At 41.0% G+C, this 26844-nt stretch overlaps 7 protein-coding genes across 20 annotated transcripts in view; 3 read left to right on the plus strand and 4 right to left on the minus strand.

The window, feature by feature from the left end:
• LOC132204966 (protein trachealess-like) overlaps window positions 1–8098 on the plus strand; it is a 224560-nt gene extending 216462 nt beyond the window's left edge. For 2 of the 3 annotated variants that reach the window (XM_059633764.1, XM_059633763.1), the window contains exons 9-17: window positions 4872–5019; window positions 5078–5342; window positions 5396–5500; window positions 5557–5722; window positions 5851–6024; window positions 6088–6303; window positions 6357–6499; window positions 6557–6637; window positions 6915–8098. In XM_059633764.1, the coding sequence (XP_059489747.1) occupies window positions 4872–5019; window positions 5078–5342; window positions 5396–5500; window positions 5557–5722; window positions 5851–6024; window positions 6088–6303; window positions 6357–6499; window positions 6557–6637; window positions 6915–7112 (1496 nt within the window). In that variant the 3' untranslated portion in view covers window positions 7113–8098. The remainder of the gene's footprint in view (window positions 1–4871; window positions 5020–5077; window positions 5343–5395; window positions 5501–5556; window positions 5723–5850; window positions 6025–6087; window positions 6304–6356; window positions 6500–6556; window positions 6638–6914) is intronic. The other variant, XM_059633765.1, reaches the window with a different exon arrangement.
• Window positions 8099–8151: 53 nt separating this feature from the next.
• Window positions 8152–8788, minus strand: LOC132204972 (malignant T-cell-amplified sequence 1 homolog; the record flags this gene model as incomplete). Its single annotated transcript, XM_059633775.1, has 4 exons — window positions 8152–8278; window positions 8342–8409; window positions 8514–8647; window positions 8710–8788. Coding segments are annotated over 4 exons (363 nt in total), but the record flags the coding sequence as incomplete, so codon positions are not given.
• Window positions 8789–11776: 2988 nt separating this feature from the next.
• On the minus strand, window positions 11777–14136 carry LOC132204968 (uncharacterized). The gene is made up of 3 exons (XM_059633772.1): window positions 13762–14136; window positions 12425–12747; window positions 11777–12364 (listed from the first exon to the last, which is right to left on the minus strand). The coding sequence occupies exons 2-3, from the start codon at window positions 12708–12710 to the stop codon at window positions 12045–12047; spliced, it is 606 nt and encodes a 201-aa protein (XP_059489755.1). The 5' UTR covers window positions 12711–12747; window positions 13762–14136; the 3' UTR covers window positions 11777–12044.
• LOC132204973 (uncharacterized) lies at window positions 12793–13857 on the plus strand. Its single transcript, XM_059633776.1, has one exon. The coding sequence runs from the start codon at window positions 12793–12795 to the stop codon at window positions 13855–13857; it is 1065 nt and encodes a 354-aa protein (XP_059489759.1).
• A 105-nt stretch (window positions 14137–14241) lies between the features above and the next one.
• LOC132204965 (gamma-tubulin complex component 2-like) lies at window positions 14242–18248 on the minus strand. Of its 4 annotated transcripts, none has more exons than XM_059633759.1 (16): window positions 17973–18248; window positions 17701–17865; window positions 17485–17638; window positions 17212–17419; window positions 17010–17153; window positions 16796–16950; window positions 16585–16713; window positions 16357–16533; window positions 16103–16277; window positions 15895–16045; window positions 15603–15841; window positions 15357–15549; window positions 14981–15299; window positions 14821–14883; window positions 14546–14703; window positions 14242–14494 (listed from the first exon to the last, which is right to left on the minus strand). In XM_059633759.1, the coding sequence occupies exons 1-16, from the start codon at window positions 18023–18025 to the stop codon at window positions 14392–14394; spliced, it is 2586 nt and encodes an 861-aa protein (XP_059489742.1). In that variant the 5' UTR covers window positions 18026–18248; the 3' UTR covers window positions 14242–14391. The 4 variants fall into 4 exon arrangements, with proteins under 4 accessions (XP_059489742.1, XP_059489744.1, XP_059489745.1 ...); XM_059633760.1 differs by having other exon boundaries at window positions 14246–14476; window positions 17973–18243; XM_059633761.1 differs by lacking the exon at window positions 14821–14883 and having other exon boundaries at window positions 14244–14494; window positions 17973–18245.
• A 489-nt stretch (window positions 18249–18737) lies between these two features.
• On the minus strand, window positions 18738–21390 carry LOC132204951 (uncharacterized). Of its 6 annotated transcripts, XM_059633753.1 has the most exons (8): window positions 21162–21390; window positions 20905–20961; window positions 20502–20731; window positions 20329–20440; window positions 19861–20255; window positions 19546–19798; window positions 19403–19476; window positions 18738–19356 (listed from the first exon to the last, which is right to left on the minus strand). In XM_059633753.1, exons 3-8 carry the CDS (start codon window positions 20521–20523, stop codon window positions 19190–19192), a joined length of 1023 nt encoding a protein of 340 aa, XP_059489736.1. In that variant the 5' UTR covers window positions 20524–20731; window positions 20905–20961; window positions 21162–21390; the 3' UTR covers window positions 18738–19189. The 6 variants fall into 6 exon arrangements, with proteins under 6 accessions (XP_059489736.1, XP_059489731.1, XP_059489735.1 ...); XM_059633748.1 differs by having other exon boundaries at window positions 18739–19356; window positions 19403–19798; window positions 21162–21389; XM_059633752.1 differs by lacking the exon at window positions 20905–20961 and having other exon boundaries at window positions 18739–19356; window positions 19403–19798; window positions 20502–20856; window positions 21162–21389.
• Window positions 21391–22726: 1336 nt separating this feature from the next.
• Window positions 22727–26669, plus strand: LOC132204950 (gamma-tubulin complex component 2-like). Of its 4 annotated transcripts, none has more exons than XM_059633743.1 (16): window positions 22727–23012; window positions 23120–23284; window positions 23347–23500; window positions 23567–23774; window positions 23833–23976; window positions 24036–24190; window positions 24273–24401; window positions 24453–24629; window positions 24709–24883; window positions 24941–25091; window positions 25145–25383; window positions 25437–25629; window positions 25687–26005; window positions 26103–26165; window positions 26283–26440; window positions 26492–26632. In XM_059633743.1, exons 1-16 carry the CDS (start codon window positions 22960–22962, stop codon window positions 26592–26594), a joined length of 2586 nt encoding a protein of 861 aa, XP_059489726.1. In that variant the 5' UTR covers window positions 22727–22959; the 3' UTR covers window positions 26595–26632. The 4 variants fall into 4 exon arrangements, with proteins under 4 accessions (XP_059489726.1, XP_059489729.1, XP_059489727.1 ...); XM_059633744.1 differs by having other exon boundaries at window positions 22737–23012; window positions 26510–26669; XM_059633746.1 differs by lacking the exon at window positions 26103–26165 and having other exon boundaries at window positions 22736–23012; window positions 26492–26631.
• Window positions 26670–26844: the final 175 nt, after the last annotated feature.

Consider the following 26844-nt stretch of genomic DNA (forward strand, 5'->3'; position numbering starts at 1 on the left):
AAGATTTTCCAAATTTTCAATGAAGAACTCAATATCTCTGTTTTCAGGATTACTCGGTCGGTACACCGTCAAAAGCGTAATAATTCGATTTGCAACCTTCAATTCAACTCCACAAGTTTCGAATCTAAATTCAATAGAAGTTGGAAATAGTTTCTTGCAATTAAATTTGAGGCCTTTTTTGACTAAAATTAGCACTCCCCCTCTTTCTCTTATTTTACGGCCAAAGAGAGTAACAGTTTTATAATTAGTTATGCTAAAATGTTTGACTTCCTTAGAACAGAGCCAATGCTCATTTATTACAATGATTGAGGGCTTTTCGCGCAAATTAGTTATGTAATTTTCGAAATTCGCTAATTTTTCTGCAGATTTAACGCCTTGGATATTTTTTTTTTTTTTTTTTTTTTTTTTTTTTTTTTTTTTTTTTTTTTTTTTTTAGGGTCAGGCCAAGACAAAGTCTTGTCGGCCTGTGCCCTTTATTGGTGGTACAGAAGGCACCACCCAATTAATTTTTATTTTATTTTTATTTTTGGGTTCAACTTTATTTAAAAAATCATCATTTTTTGCTGGCATATCCTTAATTTTGGTCCACGCGATGATGACAAACAAAGCTGCGATTTTCAAATTTTCAACTTTACTTTGACCATTCTTTTTTACGCGACCTTGTGGAGAGACTTGCTGATTGCGTTTTTTGAGCTCTTTCTGTAATTAATCGTTACGGACTTGGAAGGCGATGGTGCTGCAATCTTCGGAGACGGTTTGGTTGAAGCGCGCAGCGTACTGGTGCGAGTAGCAGCTACTTTCTGCAGTGAACGTTTCCTGCCCTCAGGATGTGACTCACGTAATTGTTCAATCAACGCATCGATGCTGCGTCTCACTCCGGCCATCTGGTCATTCATGAAACTTGTCAGGTCGACTGTTTCTGGTGCCTCTGGGGCCGCAATTAAGACTGGGTGCTCGGGCGAAGAAGAAATTAGGACCTTCTTTGCAAGACTTCTCTCAGTTCCACTCACCATAACAGTGGAAGGTTGTCGGGGGGGATTTTGAGATAAAACAGGTAGGGGCAGCGGGGGTAGGCTACCCACACCGACAGAGCCTTCCCGAAGCAATGCGCTTTCACGCTCGAGGTTAGCAAAGAATGCAGTCAGTTTACGGTCATGAGCGTCCCTCCATCCAGTCCCTCTCGTCTGTGACACAGCCCCACCAGGTAGCTTATTGGGCTCCAGACTGCAAGTGCGTACCTCATCAGGATTGGTAGTCTGATTTAAATTTTTATCACCTTTATTAGCTGGCGATGAGGTGGGGCTAGGCGCACGGGAGGGCACCCCAGCTTTTTTACAGGTCTCCGGTGTGCACCTAGCTTGTCCACCTGTTCCTGCTGTGACTTTGGCAGATTCTGATGGGGCACTGCCTTGCCCGGGGAAAGCTGCGGGCCTTGCCACATGTTGATCGCTGCTGATTAAGTGGCACGGCAGCGCAGCTGAAACAAAAGAACATTTTTGTGAGTTTATTTGCTTATTATCCTCAGGGACGAATGTCGAGATTCCTGGTGACGAACAACGCTCAGTAGCCGGCTCCTCGATGCTCTGTCGAGTCTGCTGTATTTCCGATCTCATACTACTCAAAGTGACGTTTAGGCGATCGAGCAGCGTTTCCTCGTCACCGCCCAGTGTTGCATTAGACGAAGAGCCGCTCTCAAGCATATCCGAAACGGGCAGTGTCCTTTGCTTCTTTGTTGCTTTACCTACGACAAAGCTCTTCGACTTGTGCGTCCACGACCCAGCAGTTCTCCAGGTCCTGTTTGTCGGAGATGAAGGGGCGCGCTGCAACTCTTCCCTCCGAGGAAGGTAGTGCACTACCAGAGTAACGTCATCATCTGCGAAGATCTCTCTCAGCTTTTGTTTTGTGAATTTCCATGGAATGCCATCCAATCCAGCTCCCAATTTAGTTATGGCAATTTTCTGAAGTTTTTGTTCCCTCATTTTGTCACGCAAAGCAGTAAGAGCAGCCACCTCATTTCTGTAAAACCTTCCCGGGTTTTTGTGCTTCTTGTCACCTGTTCTCTCTTTGGATGCAACGTGCCAAATCGCTCGATCCCCCTCTATGCTTTGCATGACGATACTGCCGATGCGAATATTTGAGCCCGGCGCGTTGATGGCGCCAAACTTGTCAATCAAGGCCTTCGCCGCACCCTTGGTATTTTTCAGGTTAGCTCCGACTAGGTGGGCGACAACATCCTCTTCCGCTTCAGCGATGTCCATACATTTATACTCAAACTTAACCTTGCCTTGGTACTCAGGAGATCTCCTCTGCCGAATTATTCTTCTGAAGTCCCTAAGCATGGCCCTGTCTTCATCGGTCCAATCTTTTCTCTCAGCCGCAGGAGCTGTGTGTCCGAGATATGCATGGTCAGCAGACTTCGGCTGCTCACCGTTTTTCGCCACCGCGCGCAGTTGTTTGCCGTTCTCCTTGTTGTCATTCATTTTCACGATGTTTCGCTTCGTCTTTTGAGTCGCTGCATTTTTGTTGACGCTGTTTGTTTTGACTGGCACGCATCCGCTTGCACCTGCCGCTGAACTGGGTCGCGCAAATTTGCTGACGCTGTGTTCGATTGCAGCAGATAATTTTTGCGCCGAAGCGTCGGACGTGTCACTCAGTTTCAAAAATTTGAGAATTTCGTTCAATAAATCTCTGACTTCACCCTGTGTTGCAAGAAGCTGGGCGAGCTCGCTCTCTTGAGAAACAGCCAGTCCCTGCGAGGCAGACCTGATACAATTCTTGGCGTCCATCTTCACTGACCTTTAGAAAATCTTGATTGCTTCCAAAAATATCGGGCCACAGAAGTCACACTATTCAGGCAGTACGAGATAATGTCCAAATTGTGCACCAAAATTGCAGGAAAGCAGCGAAACGTTCGCTACTTTTTTCTGCCGCGCGAGCGGTGTGCCCATCACCTCCGATCACTGCACCATCAAGACAACGAACTCGATAAGTACAATTTGCGAGTGCAACTTCAGTGATATAATACGAAACGCGTAAAAGGCCTATTTCAAAATATTTGTATATTAATCATGTGAAACACATTTTCCTTACCTAATCCATATTACCTCATTTGAATATCACTTTTTTTCTATTTCAAAAATAATCAATTCTTTCATTAAATTCTAATCAAAAAATAATAAGTTTCAATTTGAGTTTTTCCTAAAATTAAATTATCTGCATTTTATTTTGTGTGCTTTCAACCCTCTCACAAGTTTAAAAAAAGGTCTACCTGCACCTTGAGATAAGAAGCCGAGGTTAAAATAAATAACGGATTAAAGTTAACTTTTTTAATCGTTATACGCCAGCCTTCAAGACAGCAACTTCAAGTTGCAGTGACCTCACTGTCTGCAGAATCCAGTCCTGAGAACACCTGTCAAATGATTGGGTCATTTGCGGGGTGCGGTGACCTGTATCTGCAAATGAGTGTCTGCGTTGTCTTTCAAGTCGCAGTAGGTTCGCCATCTGGTCCAAGTCGACGTCCTTTTACAAACAACTTAACGCACAGTTTTCAACGCCTTCACTCCCAGGGCGTGGTAACCTCCTTAGGAATAGGCACACCAAACAAAATCGAGAGTTTTGGCTGCATTGCTGGGGTTGTCGAGGTAGGCATCAGCCCACAAGGATGCGTCGCCGCGGAGTGTGATTTGAAACTGCAGGGCTTTGGCATTATCCCAGTTGTAAATGGCTTTGTGTTTTTTAAACATGACAATGTGGGCTCGAGCGTCTTCAGCGGCATTTGGCGCGCCGGTGAAGGTGGTGGGCAGAGAGGTCGGATTACTGGTCGCCATATTGGACGCTTGGTCGGCGTCGTCTGCTATGTCTGCAAAAGGCAATTCGCGAAACGCGTTGATTATTTTGGAACGCGCGCGAGTGATAGCTCCTGAAGGCGGGGTATTTTAGGCAACTGCTCGATTGGCTCGATTTTCTGCGGTGGGACGACCGAGCATCAAATCTATTATGGCCTGGCAACGATCGAGTCGTTCGAAGACTGAGAGGATGCCGCACGGGTCATTCATGAACTGAACTAAAAATTAGAGGGAAATGCACGCGGGGCCCATTTGCGGGGATCGGGCGAGAAAAATTTTAGGGTCGCGGGGGTGTATGTTGGGCGCCATTTGTCGGGAAATAATTCGGTCCCGGATGCTAAGATTGCTTATTTAATTCATAATCATTTTGGTTGGGGTATATATAGAATTAATAGACACAATTTTTACTTACTTTCAAAGGTTTGATGTAATTATTTGGCCTTTTTCTTTGCACATATTACAAAACGCAACTGTGCCACTTGGCTTCACATAAAAGACTCAACTATCAATGTTGCTGCTCTGTCACCTGATGCCCTGTCTGTCTCTCAGCTGCGGCCACGAATGGTGCAGCAAGCACCATCAGTGGCCGCTCGAGGAAGTGCCGAGTTTACCCCGACACTATAAAGATTAAAATAAATGAAGATAAAAAATTTAAATTTGAGCTTCCTATTATTTTCTGGTGTCGGGAAATGATCGGTCATCGTTGGTATGGGGTGGCTAGGATTGATTGAAACGATAATTACTTACTTTAAAATGTTGGTTGTTATTAATTAGCCTTTTTCAAGTCACATATTACAAAACGCAACTATACCACTCGGCTTCACATAAACGACTCATGTATCGTTGTTCCTCGCGTGTCATCAAGCACCCTATCTCTCTCCCAGCCTCGGCCACGAATGGTGCAGCAAGCACCATCGGTGGCCGCTCGAGGAAGTGCCGAATTTACCCCGACACTTGGTTCTTTATTTACTTATTACATTACTGGAGTGAGAAGTCTCGAGAAAAATGTGCAATAAAATGTTGCAGTAATCAACAAAGGTCAGGCAATGAGCCAGTACTTCAGGCTAATGAACAAGTCTGGTGGCTACACTTGGCTCCAAACGTGCGCCACGGTCGTTTGCAACAGCAAGAATAACGACGAGCAAAACATTATTTGCGTAAATTACGTTATCAGGTAAGAAATAAAAAAATTCGAAAAATCTGAACGGATATAAAATTAAGAATGTGTGCAGTGGACGCGAACTGAGCCACGTTGTGATGGACTGCTGCCAGTTGGAGGAGAGCAGGGGCGCGAGTGTGAAAAGGGAGATGGGCAACAACCAGGACCCTGAAAATGGATCTCCAGACGCGGACCCGTCCGATGGCAGATCTCGAGAAGCAAGCCATAGAAGCGGCCACCCTGAGGGCTCCATTCGGCAGTCAACAGAGGACCGAGGAATCAATGGGCCCGATCAAGGGTCCAGGGGAGACGGTGGGGCAACTGATAGGGGCAATCTGGTAGGTTCAAAAGCAAAAGTTAATAGATCTTTACTAAAAATATCTATTTACAGAGCTCTAGATCTCACAGAGGTGGTGGAAAACCACGTGGTAGACCAAAGAGGACTGCAATAAACGGGAGGCACAATGGAGTCGAAGCAAGTTCTTCCGAAGAAGAGGTAAGGATAAAATAAAAATTAATGCTAAAATTATTAATTTAAAAATTTTAATTCAGAGTGAGGATGATTGCGGATCTGATTTTGAGGAGGATGTTGAAGAGGTTATTCCTGATGGTCCCACACCTAGCAAAAGGGGTAGACCGTCCAAGAGAGGAAGAGGCAGGAGTCGACAATCACAGCCGAGTCAGCAGCAGCCACCTGTTTGGTCCAAGCTCGATACTGGTACATAAGTTTTTATTATGTAAAAACAGAAATTTTTACAAAGAAAAAATGTGATAATTTAATTTCAAATTGAAAAAAATTAATGTCTGTCAAATGAATCAAAATTTTATTAAAAACTTTTTCATCAGTTACAGATGGAAGTCAAGGTACAAGTGTGGCCGGTTTCGACGGAGCAGCACCAGTCAAGCAGCTCGAGCACGCGATGACAAAACTACTTCCCGAGGGCCAGCCAACTTTGGTCAACACGGATTTCAGTACTGACGCCCTCCTGAAGCAACGGCCACCCAGCCTGCATTACCCTTGTATGATAATTTTCCCCCAATGAATTAAAAAGTTTATTTCATTTGTATTTAATTTTCGTGTAGCTGCCGCAGGTAGCAGCAATTCCGGAGGGTCAGTTTTGCCTGCGACAGCCCTACTGCGCCAGTTGTATGCCAGTAGAGAATCAGTCATCAGGTCAAACATGCAACCACAGAGGGGTCAACAAACCCCAGGAGGATTCTACACAGACTCCACCCTAGCCACACCACCCTCGGAATACGACGCATCCTCTTTCAACGGCTCGTCCTACGCGACGGGAGGTAAAAATTATTGATTTAAAAAATTGATTCTCTTCTAATTTGGGAAATTTTAGGTTTTGGTGCAGGTGCAGATTTTCACCAATCCGCCATCACACCGCCCTCGTCTGTGTCACAAAGGGACGGTGCCGGAGGGTCGTTGACCGCCGAGGCTAGGGCAACTGTGATCAGGACGCAGCAATATTTGAGCCAAGCTCAGGTAAAAATTAGAAAAATACAATTTTTTTGCTTGGAAATATAATTCAACTATTTTCAGAATTTGCCGTTGAAACCCCAGGCAAATATGGCTCACACAGTCACTCCAAGTTTGGAACATTATATGGAAGCACGACACCAGGTAATTTATTAAAATTTGTACTATTGAAAATTATGAAAAATAAGCAAAGTGCTTCATTATTATAATTTAGTTGTCCACATTGTCTTGTCAAATTGTTTAAATTCAATTTATTCAAAAAGAGGAATTATTTGACAAAACAGCACCACCAATTCCTTTCTTTTTAAATAAATAGTTTTCAACAATTGAATGTTATTTCTAAAAATCATTGATTAATTCTTCAATTAATTAAAAAAAATCTAAGTTTACAAAATGGATACAAAAATAACCATGATTTCAGACGCAACTGTACCACCACCAACTTGCAGCAGCCAGTTTTCACATTTACCATCCCGCCGCGGCCGCGGCGGCAGCAGCAGCCAACCTGGCGCACAACAACGGCAACACACTCATGGGCCCCCTTTTGCCCAACAAGTCAGCCAGTCCGCCCCTGTCCTACGGAGGCAAATCATCCCCTTGGTACTCGGCGCCTTCGTAATGAGCTACAATTGTTTTCGTGTCTCTCTATGTTGCCCATACGATACCAAAAATGTTGTGTAGGCTATGCATTCTTAAAAAAAGAAAATAAATGTGTTAACCCGAAAAGTTCTAATGCATTTGGAGAAAAATTTGCGGCCATGGCAAAATAACTTTTATTAAAATGATTTTCACAAAATTATTTTATGAAGATCAATTATGAAATGAATAATAATCTTTAAACAAGCGAGAGATTTAAAATAATGCTTTAGGAAGAATTTGCACCCGCTATTGAGATGGCTGCAAATTATTTTTGCGAAAATGTTGAACTTTCGAATTTGTAAAAGGGTAAAAGTAAGATAAGAATGTGATCACCTGGCAAAATATTGATGTGTGACTCAGCTTTTAAATCATGCAAAAGACAAAAGACTCTGTATTATTTTTCTTATTTGTCAGTCAAACTCTTAAAAACTGCTTAAAATTTTAAAAATGTGATTTACGAAACATAGTTATGATGGTTTTGTTTTAATTTTCCTACAGTGTACATGATTTTTACCAAACAATTTTTTAGCCAATTTTTTTTTGTATGTCCCAAAACCCTGACCATCACATGTTAATATATCAAAATGAAATGCTGTTGAAGCCAAATTTGTAAAATATGAATGGACAACCTTAAGATATCTATTTATAAATGTGTAATAAATGTAAAAGACAGTTTGTCGAATAAGAATTATGATAATTGTGCCAGTATTACTCGCATTTTGCTATGCATCCCTCGGACATAAACTCAGATATTGTTGCTCGTCATTTTGTTGTATGTGCGACATCTGAACTTAATACTCAATGCTTTTATTTCAAGTTGTGTTGAAAACTTTGGAAACTGATTGTTATTGTTGGTTCGTCAATGAGAGAGAAAAGAGCAATTATTAATTTTGGCTCTCCGTGTCAAAAACTTAATTCTTAATTAACTAAAAGTGAATTAATTTTACACACCGAATAAAAGGATCTTGCATTTTTTCTTGCTTTTCCTTTATATGTTAAGGGAATTTAAAAACTGAAAATTTGAGTTAATCCAGATTTATTTAGACAGTAATAAAAATACGAAGTTACTTCACCGGTTTCATCTGCCACAGCCCATCATTAAGGTAGTGATAATTTTCTGCGCCAATCCCTTTGTTGACGCTAGCTCTGAAAAGAACAAAGTAATAAAATTAATACAAAATCTTTAAGTAGCCGAATTTTAAATCATACATTTCTTGTGTGGAGAGAGACGTTATTCCGACTGCAAGTGCGTGTTGCTTTCCTTCAGCCATAATTGCCTAGATTTGATACTTAAGGAAAATTGGAATCTTAAATAATTGCATCGCACACTTATTAATTTTGATAATTAAAGCTTCAAATTGCAATAAATTTGAAAGGATACGACCACAGTTCCTTTATCAGCAGAGGTCATTTTCGCTCCCGGAGAAGTCAAACCAGGACACATGATGTTGGCACCACTCAGGACAAATCTGATGGCGCCTTTGTCAACTTGTTGCCACGGCAAACAAAATGGATCTAAGAAATATACAATGTAAAATTCATATAAACATGATTATGTTTTAAATTATAGCCCTTACATTTGTGCAAAAGCTTTGATGTTGGCACCCAGGGTCCTTCTCTGTGACGGATGTGGTGACATCCAGAACGACCGCGAATTATATGTCGACATCAGGAATAAATGAATTGTATATATATGTATTTCTGCGAGTAATTCAAATAAGGCCAATTTAGCTTTTGATGAGGAAACTTTAAATTCAATCCGAATCCTACACGTGCGCGTTTTTCCAAATTCCCGCCGAGCATCGTCCTGACGCCGTACCTGAGATGACCAAGCGGCGCGCTGTGGCCAAAACAGGCCCTCGCGTTTCTTCCCACGCCGCGCGCATCCCTTTGGCCCAATCAAACCCAAAGTTGAGCCTGGAAGCGGGACCTGAGAGCCCCGAAGCCTCAGACGAGCGACGCCCGAACCGCAGATCAGACCTTTTGTCACTTTTTCCGAGTAATGGTCAATAGCGACCACGTTGTGTTAATTTCTAAACTCATTGGTAAGTATCCGTTTTATCGTTTCCTCAAGTTTCCGAACAATCAAGCTAGCTTTTATAAATCTCATTTTGGCCAATACTGTATTTTATCCATTCCTATTTTAATTAAAACTTAATCTTTATTTTAAACTTTAACCACATTGATTTAATATTAACTTTTAATTCCTAGTCAAAACTAAAGTGATATTTAAGTTAATTGCTTTTAGTCCAAGCCATTTAAGGAGTGCTTGGCTGATTAATTTAAGGGATTTCTGAGATATATAAGGATAAGTCTGAAGTCACATGGGGTTAGATTTAAGGGATGAAGTACATTAAGGGCAGAAATGGATATTAACTTAAAAAGGGAATCAATTTAAGTATAATAAATTCAGTCTGCATTCTACGGCGGCGCTCGCCTCCAGCTCTGGTCTCGGGAAATTAGATTTAAGTGTTCAAGAAGTGTTATTAATTAAAGTCCCTGTCGTGTAACGACACAGAATTAATATCAACATCCATCCGAGCCCAAACTTAACGCTATTCCCAGAGCTGGAGACTGGCCAAGGAGAACTCAGTTTTGTGTTGCTTCGGGGTTTGTGTTTAAGCTTAAGTGGGTTGAGAAAGAAAGCTGGCCTTGCTCTTGCCTTAACTCTTAAGTTGCTGACTAGTTAAGTTGCCTTAAATCTCCACTAATTGGCTAATCCTTAATTTGACGTTTAATTCTTATTCCTACATTTAGCTTTACTTTAGTTCTGTGGTGGCACAAACCCGCGAATAATTATAATAAATAACTGTTGTATATTAAATGTCTTTGCGACTAAGGTTAGACATGGCCATAGCTTTCTATTGAGGAAACTTAACTTCATTCCGAGCAAGCCTCGCGCGCGCTTTTCCAAATTTCCCGCCGACCTTTCCCTGATGGCGTGGACCCTTCAGCCAACCTGAGAAGACCGATCGGCGCGCGCCACCTCAGGGCCCAATCAGACCCACGGTCGAGCCTCGAAGCCGGCTCTCCGTGCCCGAAGCCTCAGACGAGCGACGCCCGAAACGCAGACAACACCCTGTCCTATCTTCAGCCCATTCGGTTAATGGCGACCACGTTTTACTAAATTCCTAATTGACCGGTAATTATCGCTTTTCCTCCGTTTCCTCAACTTCATAAGTTCAGACTAGCTTTTCCGATCCTATTTTGGCCATCTTTTGTATTTTGTTCTCTCTATATATATTTAATAATAACTTTAACTTTTATCTTTAACTTTAATCAATTGCTTTTAATTAAGAACTCAAACCTAGTCACAACTAAAGTCATAATAAATTAAAGTAACTTTAGTCCAAGCCATTTAAGGAGTGCTTGGGCTATTTATTTAAAGGATTAAAGAGATATTAAGAGATAAGTTTGAAGTCACATGGGGGATGAAATGCACATGGGGGCCAGAGGGACATCGAGAGAAGCCAATTAAAGTTCAACTCCAGTCTGCAAATTAAGGCGCCGCTCGGCTCCAGCTCCGCTCTTCATTAGTTTTAAGTGTTCAATGATTAATACTAATTAGCCCCTGTCGTGGTGACACGACAGATTTGGTGTCAGGGTGCGGGGTGATTTTTTTTCCAATTAATCACCTCCGGTACGGCCTCACATTCCTCGTCCACCAGCGGCGCAAACCAGAAAGGAACCTCAACGAACACAGGAAGGCCAGTGACCAACAAGCGTCCATAGAAAAGGCGTCCACCCAGCGGCGTTGGCTTCTGCAGGGCCAGCGCTTAGCGGATTCAGTGTCCAGCATCGAGACAAAACGAGACGATCATAGGCGAACGCTCACCTCTTCGAGATTGCGCCGCGACGTCATTCTCGGCGCTGCACGGTTTTAGAAGATGAGCTGTTACTGATAAGTACCCGACTTTTTACTTGGAAACTTTAATTCAAGCAAAAGTAAAGGCAGACTGTCATTGGGAAAGGGTAGCAGTCAAATTAATATTAAGGGAAAGCTCTACGGTGTGAGCATTTAATTACAAAAGCTTGGATAAAAGGTGCCAATTTATTTTATTGTTGTGGCTTTTTAACTATTTTGAGGGAATTGCACATTTCAAATTTTGTATAAATTTTGTACACACACACACTTTAGGAATTTTTTTTTCTCTATTAAACTGTATAAAAATGTACTCACGAGGCATCATGAACACAGCCAACCTGATGGAGTTTGACCCATTCAGCATGGTTGCTGTAACCGAAGAAACACAAGGCACGTCATCCACCACGGAAACCCAGACAATGCTCGACACTGGCGCCTACCCAGGAATGCAGCCCTGGTACCCTACACAGCTGGCGAGCCTCAAAATTCTGCAATTTGGTGCGGATGGCGGCGTGTCCTTGAAGAACTTCATAGACAGCGTCCTACGGATGAAAATTCAAAATCCTGCAATACCCGAAGCTGAACTGGTGCGCCATGCCATGTCCAACACATATGGCGACGCATTCCAATTTGTCTCCACCCTGGATCCCAAGGACCTTACTCTCGAGGCTTTCCGCAAGCTCTTGGCCAACGAGTTCGAAGCCACGATCAAGTATCAGGACTTGAAGGACGCTTTCCAGCAGCTGAAACAAAAAGAAGGGGAATCAGTCGAAACCTTCTACAGACAAATACTGCGAGCAGGCGACCGAATGATGGCCAAGAGGCCTCGGCACCCAATCGAAACCAACGAGTACCTTGCAGGCTTACGGGATGCGAAGCTCAAGAACCAGTTCAAGAAAGGGTTGAGACCTGAACTAAGGCAAGCCATCAAGTACACCAAGGCAGACACATTGACTGAAATGAGAGACGTGGCTGCCGAGGAAGAAAATGACTTGGCTAAAATCGAGGGAAACAGGAACAGCGCCCTCATAGCAGCCATCAAGGAACTCACTCTCTCTCAAAGAGCTCCTCCAACACAACAACCGCCCTTCCCCACTCCTCAGCAGTCGCCACTGCAACCAGTTTTGCAGCCGCAGGTGGCTCCGGCGCCCCTCCAGGTGCCTCAGCAACAGCAGCAGTACTTCCAGTCTCTTCCACAGCAGCCGTCAGGTTGGCACTGCGGAGGAGGCGCTCCACAGCCTCCTTGCTGCCCACCAGCGCCTCATTGCCAGCAGGGTGGACAACCCGGCGTCCACTTTGCAGGTCAGCAGAACAGAGGTGGCTACCAGCAGCAGCAACAACAACAGAGCCAATTTCAAAATGGAAACCTGCAAAGCAAAACAAAATGTTACATCTGCAAAGAAACTGGGCATTGGACCAGAACTTGCCCAAAGAAACAATGCACTTTCTGCGAGCAGTACGGACACTCCATCTCTCGCTGTCCTCTGATTGCCTGCCAAAAATGCGGCGTAAGGGGGCACGTGTCCAAGGACTGCACAACGGGCGCCACAGGTGCCCAAAACCAGCCAAAAAACGGCCAGTGCTGAGCGGTGCTGACGCCGCTCTCAAACTCTTCCTTAACGTCCACGCCGTCCAGCCTCGCCCCGGTCGAATCCTCTGGGTCACAAAAGAAAACTTCAAAGTGCCATTCATGGTTGACAGTGGCAGCGCCATCACACTCTTGAGGTACGACCTGGCCAAAAGGCTGGACCTGAAAATAGATCCGTGTCAAATAAAATTTGGTTGTGCAAATGGCATGGGTCTAAACGTCAAAGGAAGCACAGAATTCAATTTTGAAATTTCAGGCAAAACAATTACACACTCCTGTGTAGTGGTCGATGTCGAGCAAGTTGGTTACCAAGGGTTGCTAGGCCTCGATTTCCTACACCAACACCAAGCAATCAATGACCACAAAAACCACACCCTCCACTTCCCGTGGGCCGCCGTCCCTCTGGACATCAACTCCGGACAGTTCGAAGTACGAATAAATTCCATCACCACCCCACCACTTGAACCAATTCAGCCTGAAATCCACAGCATTATTTTACAACAAGACACAAAAATTTCCGAAACCAGCTGCACCACAGTCACCGGCGTCACCAGCCTCCCTGCTGGAACAGAAGTTTATTTGCAGACAAATCAACCTGGAGAAAACTGCCCAGCACTGCCAATGGTGACAAAAATAGGCGAAAATGGTGAAGTAAATTTTTTGCTCACAAACCCAGACAGTAATGACTATCTCCTAAAAGCAGGAAAACTCGAAAGCGTCTCGCTGTTCAGACTCGACAAAACATGGGACCTGTTGGACTCCAAAACAGCACCCACTCCAATGACAAACTTTGTCAACGAAGATCAGTTCGAGCCCACTTTTCTGCCCAACCCTGTCAGCCAGCCACTCACAGATGAGGAGCGCCTCAGCCAATTCAATTTTTCTGGCGTTGCAGAGGAACACCTCAAACCACTGCAGGACCTCATCCTGAAATATGCTGACGTTTTCGCATTCGGTGACCAACCACTCAGTTGCACACACTTAGCAAAACACAAAATCGACACCGGCAGCGCCGAGCCAGTCAAAGTCCGTCCATATCGCGTCCCCGTGTCCATGCGGCCCATCATGCAAGCAGCCATCGACGACATGCTCCGCCAAAATATCATCGAACCAGCAAGCAGTCCATGGAGCGCGCCGATGATCATGGTGGCTCGGAAAGGACGGTTCTTAACTTACGATTGCTCACTCCCGCGGGGTGTCTCCGTCCCTAGTTTACTCGTAAAACGGCATTTTTTGCGGACTCATTCGCGAATCGACAGCGTCAGCTGCTGATCGTGTTGTTTTGGCGGCAACGCGCCGGTTATCGGTGAGCTACAGCCGCAAAAGCGGCCGGTTTTTAACTGAAACCGGTTCCCGGTGCAAATAACATATCGGGGAATATTTGTCACACCGAGTCCCGGTGTTTTTAACATATTTTCGCCATTTTCGCACCGATTATCGGTGTTTTTAACCCACTTCTAATTTCAAAAGAACTCTTTATGCACAGTAAAACTTTTTATCGCTTTTTACGCCCCTTCATTTATACTTCAACAATTTTAGTCACTGATGATATTTGGGGTTAAAAAGTATAGAAATTGGTGTGTGATTTATGTAATTAACAATATTCATTCAATATAAAATTTTAGTAAAGATTTAGTTATATATATTTCAAACAATATTTAGATTGATCAACACTTTTTTTTTCTTAAATTTGTTTAACTTCATAATTACATAATTTTATAGGGCGATGGTACATTAAATTGAATAAAATATTTATGTAAGGAATAGTTTTATCAAACACAGCACATCATATTATTTCATATATTTTTAACCAGTCGTGGAACTTGTAGAAGACTTATTAAGACTCAGGGAGCCTTTCCTCTGGGTGCTGTAGAAAGAGTTAAAATCCATTCTGAAATTTTCAACGCATCTAGTCAGAAAAACAGTGGGATGCTATTTTAAATCCAAGATAGTACTGTACCTCAAGAGGAGTCTAGCATGCGTTGTATCTCTCTCAAGAGAACCTACAAGGTCAAGGAATTTGAAAAGCAAGCTGTTGAATTTCTCGTTATGATGTTCGACTTCTCCAGAGAAACTAGTCCAATTGTCCTCAAAATCAACTCTATGAAGCTCAGAACTCTGAAAATAAACAGCGTTGTTACTCACAGAGATTTGGTTTTTGTGACACACAAAAAGTAAAGAACTTTCTAAGGAAGAAAGAAGCCACAGGAAGAATAATTGTGATTCCAGAAATACCTCGCTTGCGTCAAAAGATTCTGTGAGTTCTAACTCAGCCTCCACAAAGTAATTCCGAACGTGCTGATAGCAGCGTGTGTGAATAAAGTTGCAATTTTAGAATAAATGAATGCGTCAGTGAAGACAAAGAGCAAAATTAAACAATAAAAATTCATTTTACCAAGATGAATTTGCAGAAGTCCATGATGCAGTCCAGCAGTTCTCGCAGGGGTTGCAGCAGTTCCAAAACGGTCAGCATGCACTCTCGCTGGCACTGGTCAATGAAATCCGTGTGATACGTCAGCACGTCATCCACACTGTTGACTCTCTTCATTTTCTCCATGAAAATGTGCCAGTTGGGTTCGATTACTTCGCCAGTCATGTAATACTGCAGGCCGAGGACAAAGTTGAGCATCCTTTGACGAAGAGAGAATGCAGGTCTGTAGAGAGGAGATTCCATGGGGGAGAATCGACGGGCCACTTTGTTCGAGTTCCAGACCCTGCAATTTTCAATTTTATGTTAACTTTTATTTTCAAATTAATGTATTGATTTTTACTGGCAAAGAGATCTCTCCACATATTTGATGAAGAAAAGGTGCCTGAAAATCATTTGGTATCGAGAGTGGTCATGGCTGTTGATTACTAAAGACACGGGCCACTTCACATCAGCTGAAAAGGCAAAGCTTTCATATCCACTCAACTCCTTGTCCTCCAAATCGTAGCTGTCAATATCCTCCAGTGGAAAAGTGTCTAAAATTGAAATATAATTTAATAAATGAATAAAGTAATCAATACTTAACAACCATTAGATATGCAAATAATTCTTCGAATTTGATCAGGCAAGGAGCTAGTGATCAACGTTGTGTGCAAATCCTCCAAATACGCAGTTTCAACATTGGATGTGCGAAGAACAAGGCCGAACAAGAAATCCAATCGAGTCGGTTCCAGTTCCATGACAGGTTTGCGCAGAGTTTCGTCGCACAGGTCCATGCATTGCGAAATGAAATCTACTTGCTCCAGAAGGAAGAACTTTTTCATCCACCTTGAAATAAAAATTTTAAATAATCAGACAAAATAAAAAAATAAAATACTTACTTCAGTCTGCCGATCAAATCGTAATCCCGGAGAAGGATTTCCAAGTGCATTTTGCTCGCGTACTGATACGCTTCTTCGATCACTTCCTCACACTTGCTGCCATGAATGGTGTACACTGTGCGTGATTTTAGGGGGGAGTGGATTCGTTTTCCTGATAAAAGAAGAGGATCAAAATAGATACTTTGACAAAAGTGAGAGAAAAATGTACCACACTGCTGCATAACGTTCAAGTATTTTCCGGTTCTCAGAATTTTCTCGGCGTATTCCGAAATGAACAATGGCACTCGGTCTTTACGAATTGTGTATCTCTTCTCCCAGTAGCCATCACAGTCTTCTGTGCTCAAAGCACCATCAGTCTCTACCTGATTGTCCTCAACCATGAACTGCCAAAATTTCACATTTTTAGTTTTTTATTTTAAACTAATTTATTTCTTTTTTGCCTAAATAATGATTAAAATTTACCTCGTCAAATGGATCGTTGATAACCCCTTTTAGCAGCCACTCGTCCAGACTCTCCAAGTAAGGTTTGCTAGCTTTTTGTATGAGATTGAAACAAATTTCTTGGGCGTTTTTATCACCAGCAGTGCAGAGGGTAAGCTGGTGAAGCAGAGTCAATACTCGGCCTCCTCGAGCATCATTCTAAATAACTATCATCATGAAAAGAAAAAATAGAATAATGCCACCACTTACATTGTTCACAGTTTGGGCTGTGTGAGCCAATACTCTGAAGAGCTGCGACATGGATTCAGAGTTGAAAACCAGCTTTTGCAGACCAAGATTGCCAGAGCGGCGCTGATTTTCATTTTGAGCCACGAACCCCTTAAAGTATTAATCAATTATTAGTTTTGAAATTTGTTTGTGAATATGTAAAAACATAATACTAGCAGAAATGAAAGAATACCAAATATTCAATGATATGTTCGTCCATTGCAGCAGCCAAGGCGTTGTTGACTCTGCCAAAACGAAACTCAGTTTTTTGCTCAATGAATCGAACCACTGACGAGTATAAACTTGCTAACTCCAGTACTTTCAGGGCAAGCTCTTTCAGAGATTTATCTGGATATAAATAAATTTGTGAGATTTTTAATAAAATTGCCTGACCAAATTGGCCATACCCATTCCAACAGCAAATCTGAATTCACGTTTTGCATAGAGATTTTCTAGCGGCATCGCGACGATGTGTTGGCCATCAATTCCAGAGAGGCAATTTATCAAGTCAGACAGAATGGCTTGTTCCTGAGAGGCTACTGGTACTTTTGCTAGAAAGTCAAGTTTAAAATTGCTCAGTTCCATTATTGAAAACCTTGTAAAATCCACCTAGAGTTATTGGTGTGCCTCCCTTTTCCGAGCCGCAAGCAAAATCATTTGTCATGTATGGGCGAGTTTGAAACCAGTCGGGAAATGATGGCAGCTCGACCGTGATCCCATTCGATCTCTTCAGGGTTCCGTGACTTTCAATGGAGTGTTTGTTGTCATGGGAAGGTCGCTCAAACTCCTCAGTAATGGCTTTGAGTTTATTTTTAACCTTAAAAAAGTTAAAGTTATTATATTAAGCTTGATAACAAATTGTCAAAAAAAAAAAAATAATACTTGGGAGAGTCCTTCAGAGGACACATTGATGACTTGTTTGCCGTTACCGTTCAAAGCTGCTTCTTCTTGTTGACAGAGTTTCAGCATTTTCTTGACTCGTTTGTCATCAGCTACACAAGAAAGAAGCTCTACATAGGGCCCCAAAATGTCACAGCTGCGAAACATACAAATATAATTTACGATTAAACTATAGAAACAATTAAATATAGAACCTACTTCTTTTCTTTGATCTCTAGGTACTTCTGTGAGAAAGCTTTCTGGTCTGAGCACTGCTCTCTCAGCTTGTTCAAGTGGTCCTGCTTGGCTGAACTTGACGCGAGTATTCGGTTACTGAGTTCAATGGCTTTGTTCAGCGCGTCTTCGCTTACTTGATCTGAGATTCTGGGAAATAAAATAAAATTACAAACATTCGTGACTGTAAGAAGAAATTGGATAACATTGCATCCTTCGTGTCTTTTTGTGTGCGTGTTTATAACAAAAATACAAACCCGAGAGATAACGCCAGTTCAGCAGAGAGCTGCAGATTCTTGAATTCAGCCATTCTCCAATCACTAAATCACACTTAATTAAGTCAGTCTGTGTAAGTGACTAAATTTTTCTTTTCTCTTTTTGGTCGACAATTGCTAAAAGTAAAATAAAGTTCACAGGGTGTGCCTAAAAATGCTTGAGACAGTTGAGACTCAAGATAGATTATGGCTGTGTTTGTAATCTCGCAACTGCGACAATTGTTCGAACGGAAAAACATGTGTTCATAAACTAGCAATTCTTGCCGTCACGGCGCTGCGGAAGGGACCAAACTTCCAGCAACCACCTAGCATCAAGACCTTGGTCGTATTCGTAAATCTCGCAACAGCCAAACACTTCCACCAAGAGATGTTTTTGTGACGTCACAAAAACAGGCTGCTACCAACAAGAACAAGGCATAACAAGCAGCTTTCCGGCGGTAGCGGCTGCAGCGCTAGGCTCCGCCCAGCACTTCTCCCACTTCTACCGCTGCTGTCGGCGGCGCGCAAATCTCGCCAGCAGCAAGCAAAAGAAAACTCTGAAGCAGCTCTGAAGTACAGAAAAAGTATTGATATTTGCCGAAGTTTGATCAATTGCCAATTTAAGAATAAATTAATTTATAAATTTAATTTCCTTTTTTAACTATTTCATATCATTAAAATTTTTGATTTAATATTAATTAAGTCTTTCAGTGTTGAATTAAATGAATGAATTTAAAAAGATTCTTTTATTTTAGTAATAAAGCAACAAAAAATTTTCTTTTCTTTTCTTGCAGTTTATAAACTCTCTTAAAAAAATTATAACAACAGTTGGACATAATTTTAAAGTTGTGCAAAATTTATACAATATATTGCGATATATTGATTTCTTTTAATAATTAATAAATATCAGTAAATAATTTCATTATATAATTATAATATAATTAATGTATAATTATGTAATATAAAAATAATATAATATTTAATCACCATACTATATATTACATATATTTTATTGTTCAACTTTTAGTCTGCTCACTTCTTCATAACTGGAAGATTTTCTTGTTGGGGTTGTCCAGACCGATGTACGACACGGATCACTCGTTGCTGGTCGTCTACAGTTTGAATCAGGAGAGGACTAGATCCAACTGATGTGGTGCGAGGACGAATGGTGACTAGTGGCTGCAGGCTTGGTGTGGCCGAGGGTCGAATTGTAGGACGGCTCAGAGGTGATGAGCTGCTCGGTGGGGTAGAGAAGGATTGTGTTCGAGGGCGGCTGCCTGGGTAAACAAATACGATCCGACTAGTCGAGGGGCTGTTTGGGCCAGTGTTGTTTGGGCTTGGGGTGCTGCTGCCACTGACTGTACTTGATCGAGGACGGGTCTGGGGGCTGAAAGACAGTTAATAAATATTTTTATTTTTCACATTATTTTTACCAAAGAGGTCAAAGAGGTACAGTCCAAGGCAAATAATTTTCATCTGCAGGGTGTATCTCCGCCCTCGTCTACTTCTGGAAGAGTTAGTGATTAGACAAAAGACTTGTTCAAATTGGACTGGGTTTAAAATAGTTTTTAGATACTCAATAGCATCAACTCTTTGCTGCTTCCTGGTTGGTTTCCTTTTTTCGGCAGCTTTCTTCAACCTGTTGTTGATACGCTGTAGATTGTGAACCTTGCTCCTTAACCTTTTGACGTCCTCGGGTAATTTTTTGTATTCTGGGACCTTTTTGCCCTCAAATCTTCCTCCCATGTCCTCGAATAGTCCATTCTGAATTTTTAGCACCTTATTCGGTTTTGGAGCTGGTTTCGGCAAGGGCTTCGGGAAAAATTGCTCTGAAAAAATAATATAGTTCAATTTTTTGTATTTCAAAAAATTATTAAAATTAAAATCACACCTCCTTCCTCCTCATTTTCTCTGAATGCAGCCTCAATCTCGTTGAAGCTTTCTTGGGCGTCTCTGTACTGCCAGTCGTCCTCCTCTTCGTCACTTTCGACTTGGGCCGAGGGTTTCAATCCAATCATGCGAGCTGCATACTCATTAGCAGGTGGTTTGATTGGACTAATAATTGAACCGTCGACATCAACAACACTTGGTCCTGAGGTTTTGGGGATGGCCCTTGATCTATGCAGTCTTGGAGCAGGATTCTCAACGATATCTGATTTTTTAACATAATAATCGAGGGCGTCAAAATGTTGGCTGCAGATGAAGTAAGATTGTTTCGCTGACAATTCTTCTGGTGTTTTGTCCTTGATGAATGGATTCTGACAGAATGCCATCCATTTTAAGCAGCTGGAAATGAGATAAAAAAATTATTAACAAAAATTATTTCACCAAAAATAATTTTTTAAAACAAACAACTTACAGCAGCTTGTTTTTTTGGAAAATAATGTCTCTGAATTCCAGGTTTGTAATAATTTTTATTATGGCGATTGAAATCACATCCCATAACTGCGCAATCAGACACCAATTTAATTCTGCAATAAATAGTTAAGGTTAAAATTTCTACACGATTTATTATAATGTAATAAATTTTACCTTCTTGGCGCATCAAGTGCATCGCTTTCCTTTAATTTTCAAAGCCGAAAAACATGCGGTGTGCGGTGTGCTCTATTTCTTTGTTTTGATAATTCATATGTGAGCCGCGAGGAAAGAGAGCTATAAGTCACGTGACCGTGGCCACCAATCAAGATCTTGGCCCTCTATCTGGCCCAGCTAGAGCTTTATCGGTCTCGCCGCCAGGTGTTCCCCCTTGTTCTTGTTGGCTGCTACATTTCGAACAGAAAGATGGTTTTTGGCTGTAGTACGCCATTTCAACCACCAGTTGGCGCCAACGACATAGGCCTTGCCAGAAAACAAGGAAAGCAGCGCAGCAGTCTCACAATCAGTATACCTGATAGAATGCCGCAGACTGAACTTTAAATTTCAAAAGCTCACTTACCCCTTTATTATAAAATGTTGCCCATCCAGAAGAAGTTTCGTTACGTATGTTTCTTTTCTAATAAAAATGAATTTCAGTGGGACGAGTGTGTAGAATTTGAGTGAATAATTTAAATTGATATTATGAAGAGTGCGCAAGAGTAAAACGTGATCCTTTTACAAAGTAAAATGCAGCAGATTTGTTTTTAAAATTCAATTTCACGCTTTTACCCCTTTATAGATATAAATCAATGAATCAAACAGAACTTTGATTATTACCTATTTTTCTTTCAGAAAATATAATTTGTAGAATAACGAAGCCACCTATGGAAGGCTGATAGACATTATTAAACTGTCATTGAAGTAAAATGAGATTGCGCTTTTAAGTCAAATAATGCGTTCCATGAATTATCCAGTCAAACCCATCTTGCAATAAAAGAGCTGCCCGTCCAAAAATAGCTTATTCTTGCATAATTTCGCCGTCGCAGCAAAAGTGGGCGTGTGGACTCGCAGACATTGCGACCCGCCCCCAACTTTAGACGCCGATTGCCGAACGACGGCCGAATTTTTCGACATTTGGATATTGCCAAAAATTCAGAAATTAATTTATTAATCTGATTACATGATAAAAGCTGACTTAATTTTCATAAAAAACGACCCCTTTTGGCAAGGGTGTGAGGCATGGTGAGGGCCTTTACGGGTTGAGGGAGATGGAGTTGAAATGTATTGCTTTATTTACTGGTAGATGTCGCAGTGAAGATTAGTTTGGCGCGATGAGAAATGTTAAAGTATATATAATGAAAATAAATATAAGGTATTGATGGGTTGTATGACAGATTTTATGTCACTCTACAAATAGGCAGTAAAAATCTTTGAGAGGAGCATTATTTTTATTTTAAGGAATACGCTTGGATTCATTTTTAAGTTTGTTGTATATATATTAAATATAATGTTTAAGTTAAAGAGGTGTCTTTTAACTCGCGAGAAGTTCGCGAACACAGATCTATAAACCCAGATGCGGCATGTGGAGCCCATGAATTCATTGGCACTTTTCCTTCTAAAAAAATCGCATTTTTTTATAAAATGATAAATATGCAAGAATAAGCTATTTTTGGACGGGCAGCTCTTTTATTGCAAGATGGGTTTGACTGGATAATTCATGGAACGCATTATTTGACTTAAAAGCGCAATCTCATTTTACTTCAATGACAGTTTAATAATGTCTATCAGCCTTCCATAGGTGGCTTCGTTATTCTACAAATTATATTTTCTGAAAGAAAAATAGGTAATAATCAAAGTTCTGTTTGATTCATTGATTTATATCTATAAAGGGGTAAAAGCGTGAAATTGAATTTTAAAAACAAATCTGCTGCATTTTACTTTGTAAAAGGATCACGTTTTACTCTTGCGCACTCTTCATAATATCAATTTAAATTATTCACTCAAATTCTACACACTCGTCCCACTGAAATTCATTTTTATTAGAAAAGAAACATACGTAACGAAACTTCTTCTGGATGGGCAACATTTTATAATAAAGGGGTAAGTGAGCTTTTGAAATTTAAAGTTCAGTCTGCGGCATTCTATCAGGTATACTGATTGTGAGACTGCTGCGCTGCTTTCCTTGTTTTCTGGCAAGGCCTATGTCGTTGGCGCCAACTGGTGGTTGAAATGGCGTACTACAGCCAAAAACCATCTTTCTGTTCGAAATGTAGCAGCCTGTTTTTGTGACGTCACAAAAACATCTCTTGGTGGAAGTGTTTGGCTGTTGCGAGATTTACGAATACGACCAAGGTCTTGATGCTAGGTGGTTGCTGGAAGTTTGGTCCCTTCCGCAGCGCCGTGACGGCAAGAATTGCTAGTTTATGAACACATGTTTTTCCGTTCGAACAATTGTCGCAGTTGCGAGATTACAAACACAGCCATAATCTATCTTGAGTCTCAACTGTCTCAAGCATTTTTAGGCACACCCTGTGAACTTTATTTTACTTTTAGCAATTGTCGACCAAAAAGAGAAAAGAAAAATTTAGTCACTTACACAGACTGACTTAATTAAGTGTGATTTAGTGATTGGAGAATGGCTGAATTCAAGAATCTGCAGCTCTCTGCTGAACTGGCGTTATCTCTCGGGTTTGTATTTTTGTTATAAACACGCACACAAAAAGACACGAAGGATGCAATGTTATCCAATTTCTTCTTACAGTCACGAATGTTTGTAATTTTATTTTATTTCCCAGAATCTCAGATCAAGTAAGCGAAGACGCGCTGAACAAAGCCATTGAACTCAGTAACCGAATACTCGCGTCAAGTTCAGCCAAGCAGGACCACTTGAACAAGCTGAGAGAGCAGTGCTCAGACCAGAAAGCTTTCTCACAGAAGTACCTAGAGATCAAAGAAAAGAAGTAGGTTCTATATTTAATTGTTTCTATAGTTTAATCGTAAATTATATTTGTATGTTTCGCAGCTGTGACATTTTGGGGCCCTATGTAGAGCTTCTTTCTTGTGTAGCTGATGACAAACGAGTCAAGAAAATGCTGAAACTCTGTCAACAAGAAGAAGCAGCTTTGAACGGTAACGGCAAACAAGTCATCAATGTGTCCTCCGAAGGACTCTCCCAAGTATTATTTTTTTTTTTTTTGACAATTTGTTATCAAGCTTAATATAATAACTTTAACTTTTTTAAGGTTAAAAATAAACTCAAAGCCATTACTGAGGAGTTTGAGCGACCTTCCCATGACAACAAACACTCCATTGAAAGTCACGGAACCCTGAAGAGATCGAATGGGATCACGGTCGAGCTGCCATCATTTCCCGACTGGTTTCAAACTCGCCCATACATGACAAATGATTTTGCTTGCGGCTCGGAAAAGGGAGGCACACCAATAACTCTAGGTGGATTTTACAAGGTTTTCAATAATGGAACTGAGCAATTTTAAACTTGACTTTCTAGCAAAAGTACCAGTAGCCTCTCAGGAACAAGCCATTCTGTCTGACTTGATAAATTGCCTCTCTGGAATTGATGGCCAACACATCGTCGCGATGCCGCTAGAAAATCTCTATGCAAAACGTGAATTCAGATTTGCTGTTGGAATGGGTATGGCCAATTTGGTCAGGCAATTTTATTAAAAATCTCACAAATTTATTTATATCCAGATAAATCTCTGAAAGAGCTTGCCCTGAAAGTACTGGAGTTAGCAAGTTTATACTCGTCAGTGGTTCGATTCATTGAGCAAAAAACTGAGTTTCGTTTTGGCAGAGTCAACAACGCCTTGGCTGCTGCAATGGACGAACATATCATTGAATATTTGGTATTCTTTCATTTCTGCTAGTATTATGTTTTTACATATTCACAAACAAATTTCAAAACTAATAATTGATTAATACTTTAAGGGGTTCGTGGCTCAAAATGAAAATCAGCGCCGCTCTGGCAATCTTGGTCTGCAAAAGCTGGTTTTCAACTCTGAATCCATGTCGCAGCTCTTCAGAGTATTGGCTCACACAGCCCAAACTGTGAACAATGTAAGTGGTGGCATTATTCTATTTTTTCTTTTCATGATGATAGTTATTTAGAATGATGCTCGAGGAGGCCGAGTATTGACTCTGCTTCACCAGCTTACCCTCTGCACTGCTGGTGATAAAAACGCCCAAGAAATTTGTTTCAATCTCATACAAAAAGCTAGCAAACCTTACTTGGAGAGTCTGGACGAGTGGCTGCTAAAAGGGGTTATCAACGATCCATTTGACGAGGTAAATTTTAATCATTATTTAGGCAAAAAAGAAATAAATTAGTTTAAAATAAAAAACTAAAAATGTGAAATTTTGGCAGTTCATGGTTGAGGACAATCAGGTAGAGACTGATGGTGCTTTGAGCACAGAAGACTGTGATGGCTACTGGGAGAAGAGATACACAATTCGTAAAGACCGAGTGCCATTGTTCATTTCGGAATACGCCGAGAAAATTCTGAGAACCGGAAAATACTTGAACGTTATGCAGCAGTGTGGTACATTTTTCTCTCACTTTTGTCAAAGTATCTATTTTGATCCTCTTCTTTTATCAGGAAAACGAATCCACTCCCCCCTAAAATCACGCACAGTGTACACCATTCATGGCAGCAAGTGTGAGGAAGTGATCGAAGAAGCGTATCAGTACGCGAGCAAAATGCACTTGGAAATCCTTCTCCGGGATTACGATTTGATCGGCAGACTGATGTAAGTATTTTATTTTTTTATTTTGTCTGATTATTTAAAATTTTTATTTCAAGGTGGATGAAAAAGTTCTTCCTTCTGGAGCAAGTAGATTTCATTTCGCAATGCATGGACCTGTGCGACGAAACTCTGCGCAAACCTGTCATGGAACTGGAACCGACTCGATTGGATTTCTTGTTCGGCCTTGTTCTTCGCACATCCAATGTTGAAACTGCGTATTTGGAGGATTTGCACACAACGTTGATCACTAGCTCCTTGCCTGATCAAATTCGAAGAATTATTTGCATATCTAATGGTTGTTAAGTATTGATTACTTTATTCATTTATTAAATTATATTTCAATTTTAGACACTTTTCCACTGGAGGATATTGACAGCTACGATTTGGAGGACAAGGAGTTGAGTGGATATGAAAGCTTTGCCTTTTCAGCTGATGTGAAGTGGCCCGTGTCTTTAGTAATCAACAGCCATGACCACTCTCGATACCAAATGATTTTCAGGCACCTTTTCTTCATCAAATATGTGGAGAGATCTCTTTGCCAGTAAAAATCAATACATTAATTTGAAAATAAAAGTTAACATAAAATTGAAAATTGCAGGGTCTGGAACTCGAACAAAGTGGCCCGTCGATTCTCCCCCATGGAATCTCCTCTCTACAGACCTGCATTCTCTCTTCGTCAAAGGATGCTCAACTTTGTCCTCGGCCTGCAGTATTACATGACTGGCGAAGTAATCGAACCCAACTGGCACATTTTCATGGAGAAAATGAAGAGAGTCAACAGTGTGGATGACGTGCTGACGTATCACACGGATTTCATTGACCAGTGCCAGCGAGAGTGCATGCTGACCGTTTTGGAACTGCTGCAACCCCTGCGAGAACTGCTGGACTGCATCATGGACTTCTGCAAATTCATCTTGGTAAAATGAATTTTTATTGTTTAATTTTGCTCTTTGTCTTCACTGACGCATTCATTTATTCTAAAATTGCAACTTTATTCACACACGCTGCTATCAGCACGTTCGGAATTACTTTGTGGAGGCTGAGTTAGAACTCACAGAATCTTTTGACGCAAGCGAGGTATTTCTGGAATCACAATTATTCTTCCTGTGGCTTCTTTCTTCCTTAGAAAGTTCTTTACTTTTTGTGTGTCACAAAAACCAAATCTCTGTGAGTAACAACGCTGTTTATTTTCAGAGTTCTGAGCTTCATAGAGTTGATTTTGAGGACAATTGGACTAGTTTCTCTGGAGAAGTCGAACATCATAACGAGAAATTCAACAGCTTGCTTTTCAAATTCCTTGACCTTGTAGGTTCTCTTGAGAGAGATACAACGCATGCTAGACTCCTCTTGAGGTACAGTACTATCTTGGATTTAAAATAGCATCCCACTGTTTTTCTGACTAGATGCGTTGAAAATTTCAGAATGGATTTTAACTCTTTCTACAGCACCCAGAGGAAAGGCTCCCTGAGTCTTAATAAGTCTTCTACAAGTTCCACGACTGGTTAAAAATATATGAAATAATATGATGTGCTGAAAATAAATGTTTGATAAAACTATTCCTTACATAAATATTTTATTCAATTTAATGTACCATCGCCCTATAAAATTATGTAATTATGAAGTTAAACAAATTTAAGAAAAAAAAAGTGTTGATCAATCTAAATATTGTTTGAAATATATATAACTAAATCTTTACTAAAATTTTATATTGAATGAATATTGTTAATTACATAAATCACACACCAATTTCTATACT

Source organism: Neocloeon triangulifer, unplaced genomic scaffold (genome assembly GCF_031216515.1).
Source record: "Neocloeon triangulifer isolate White Clay Creek 2 clone unplaced genomic scaffold, ASM3121651v1 ptg000026l, whole genome shotgun sequence".
NCBI lineage: Eukaryota > Metazoa > Arthropoda > Insecta > Ephemeroptera > Baetidae > Neocloeon > Neocloeon triangulifer.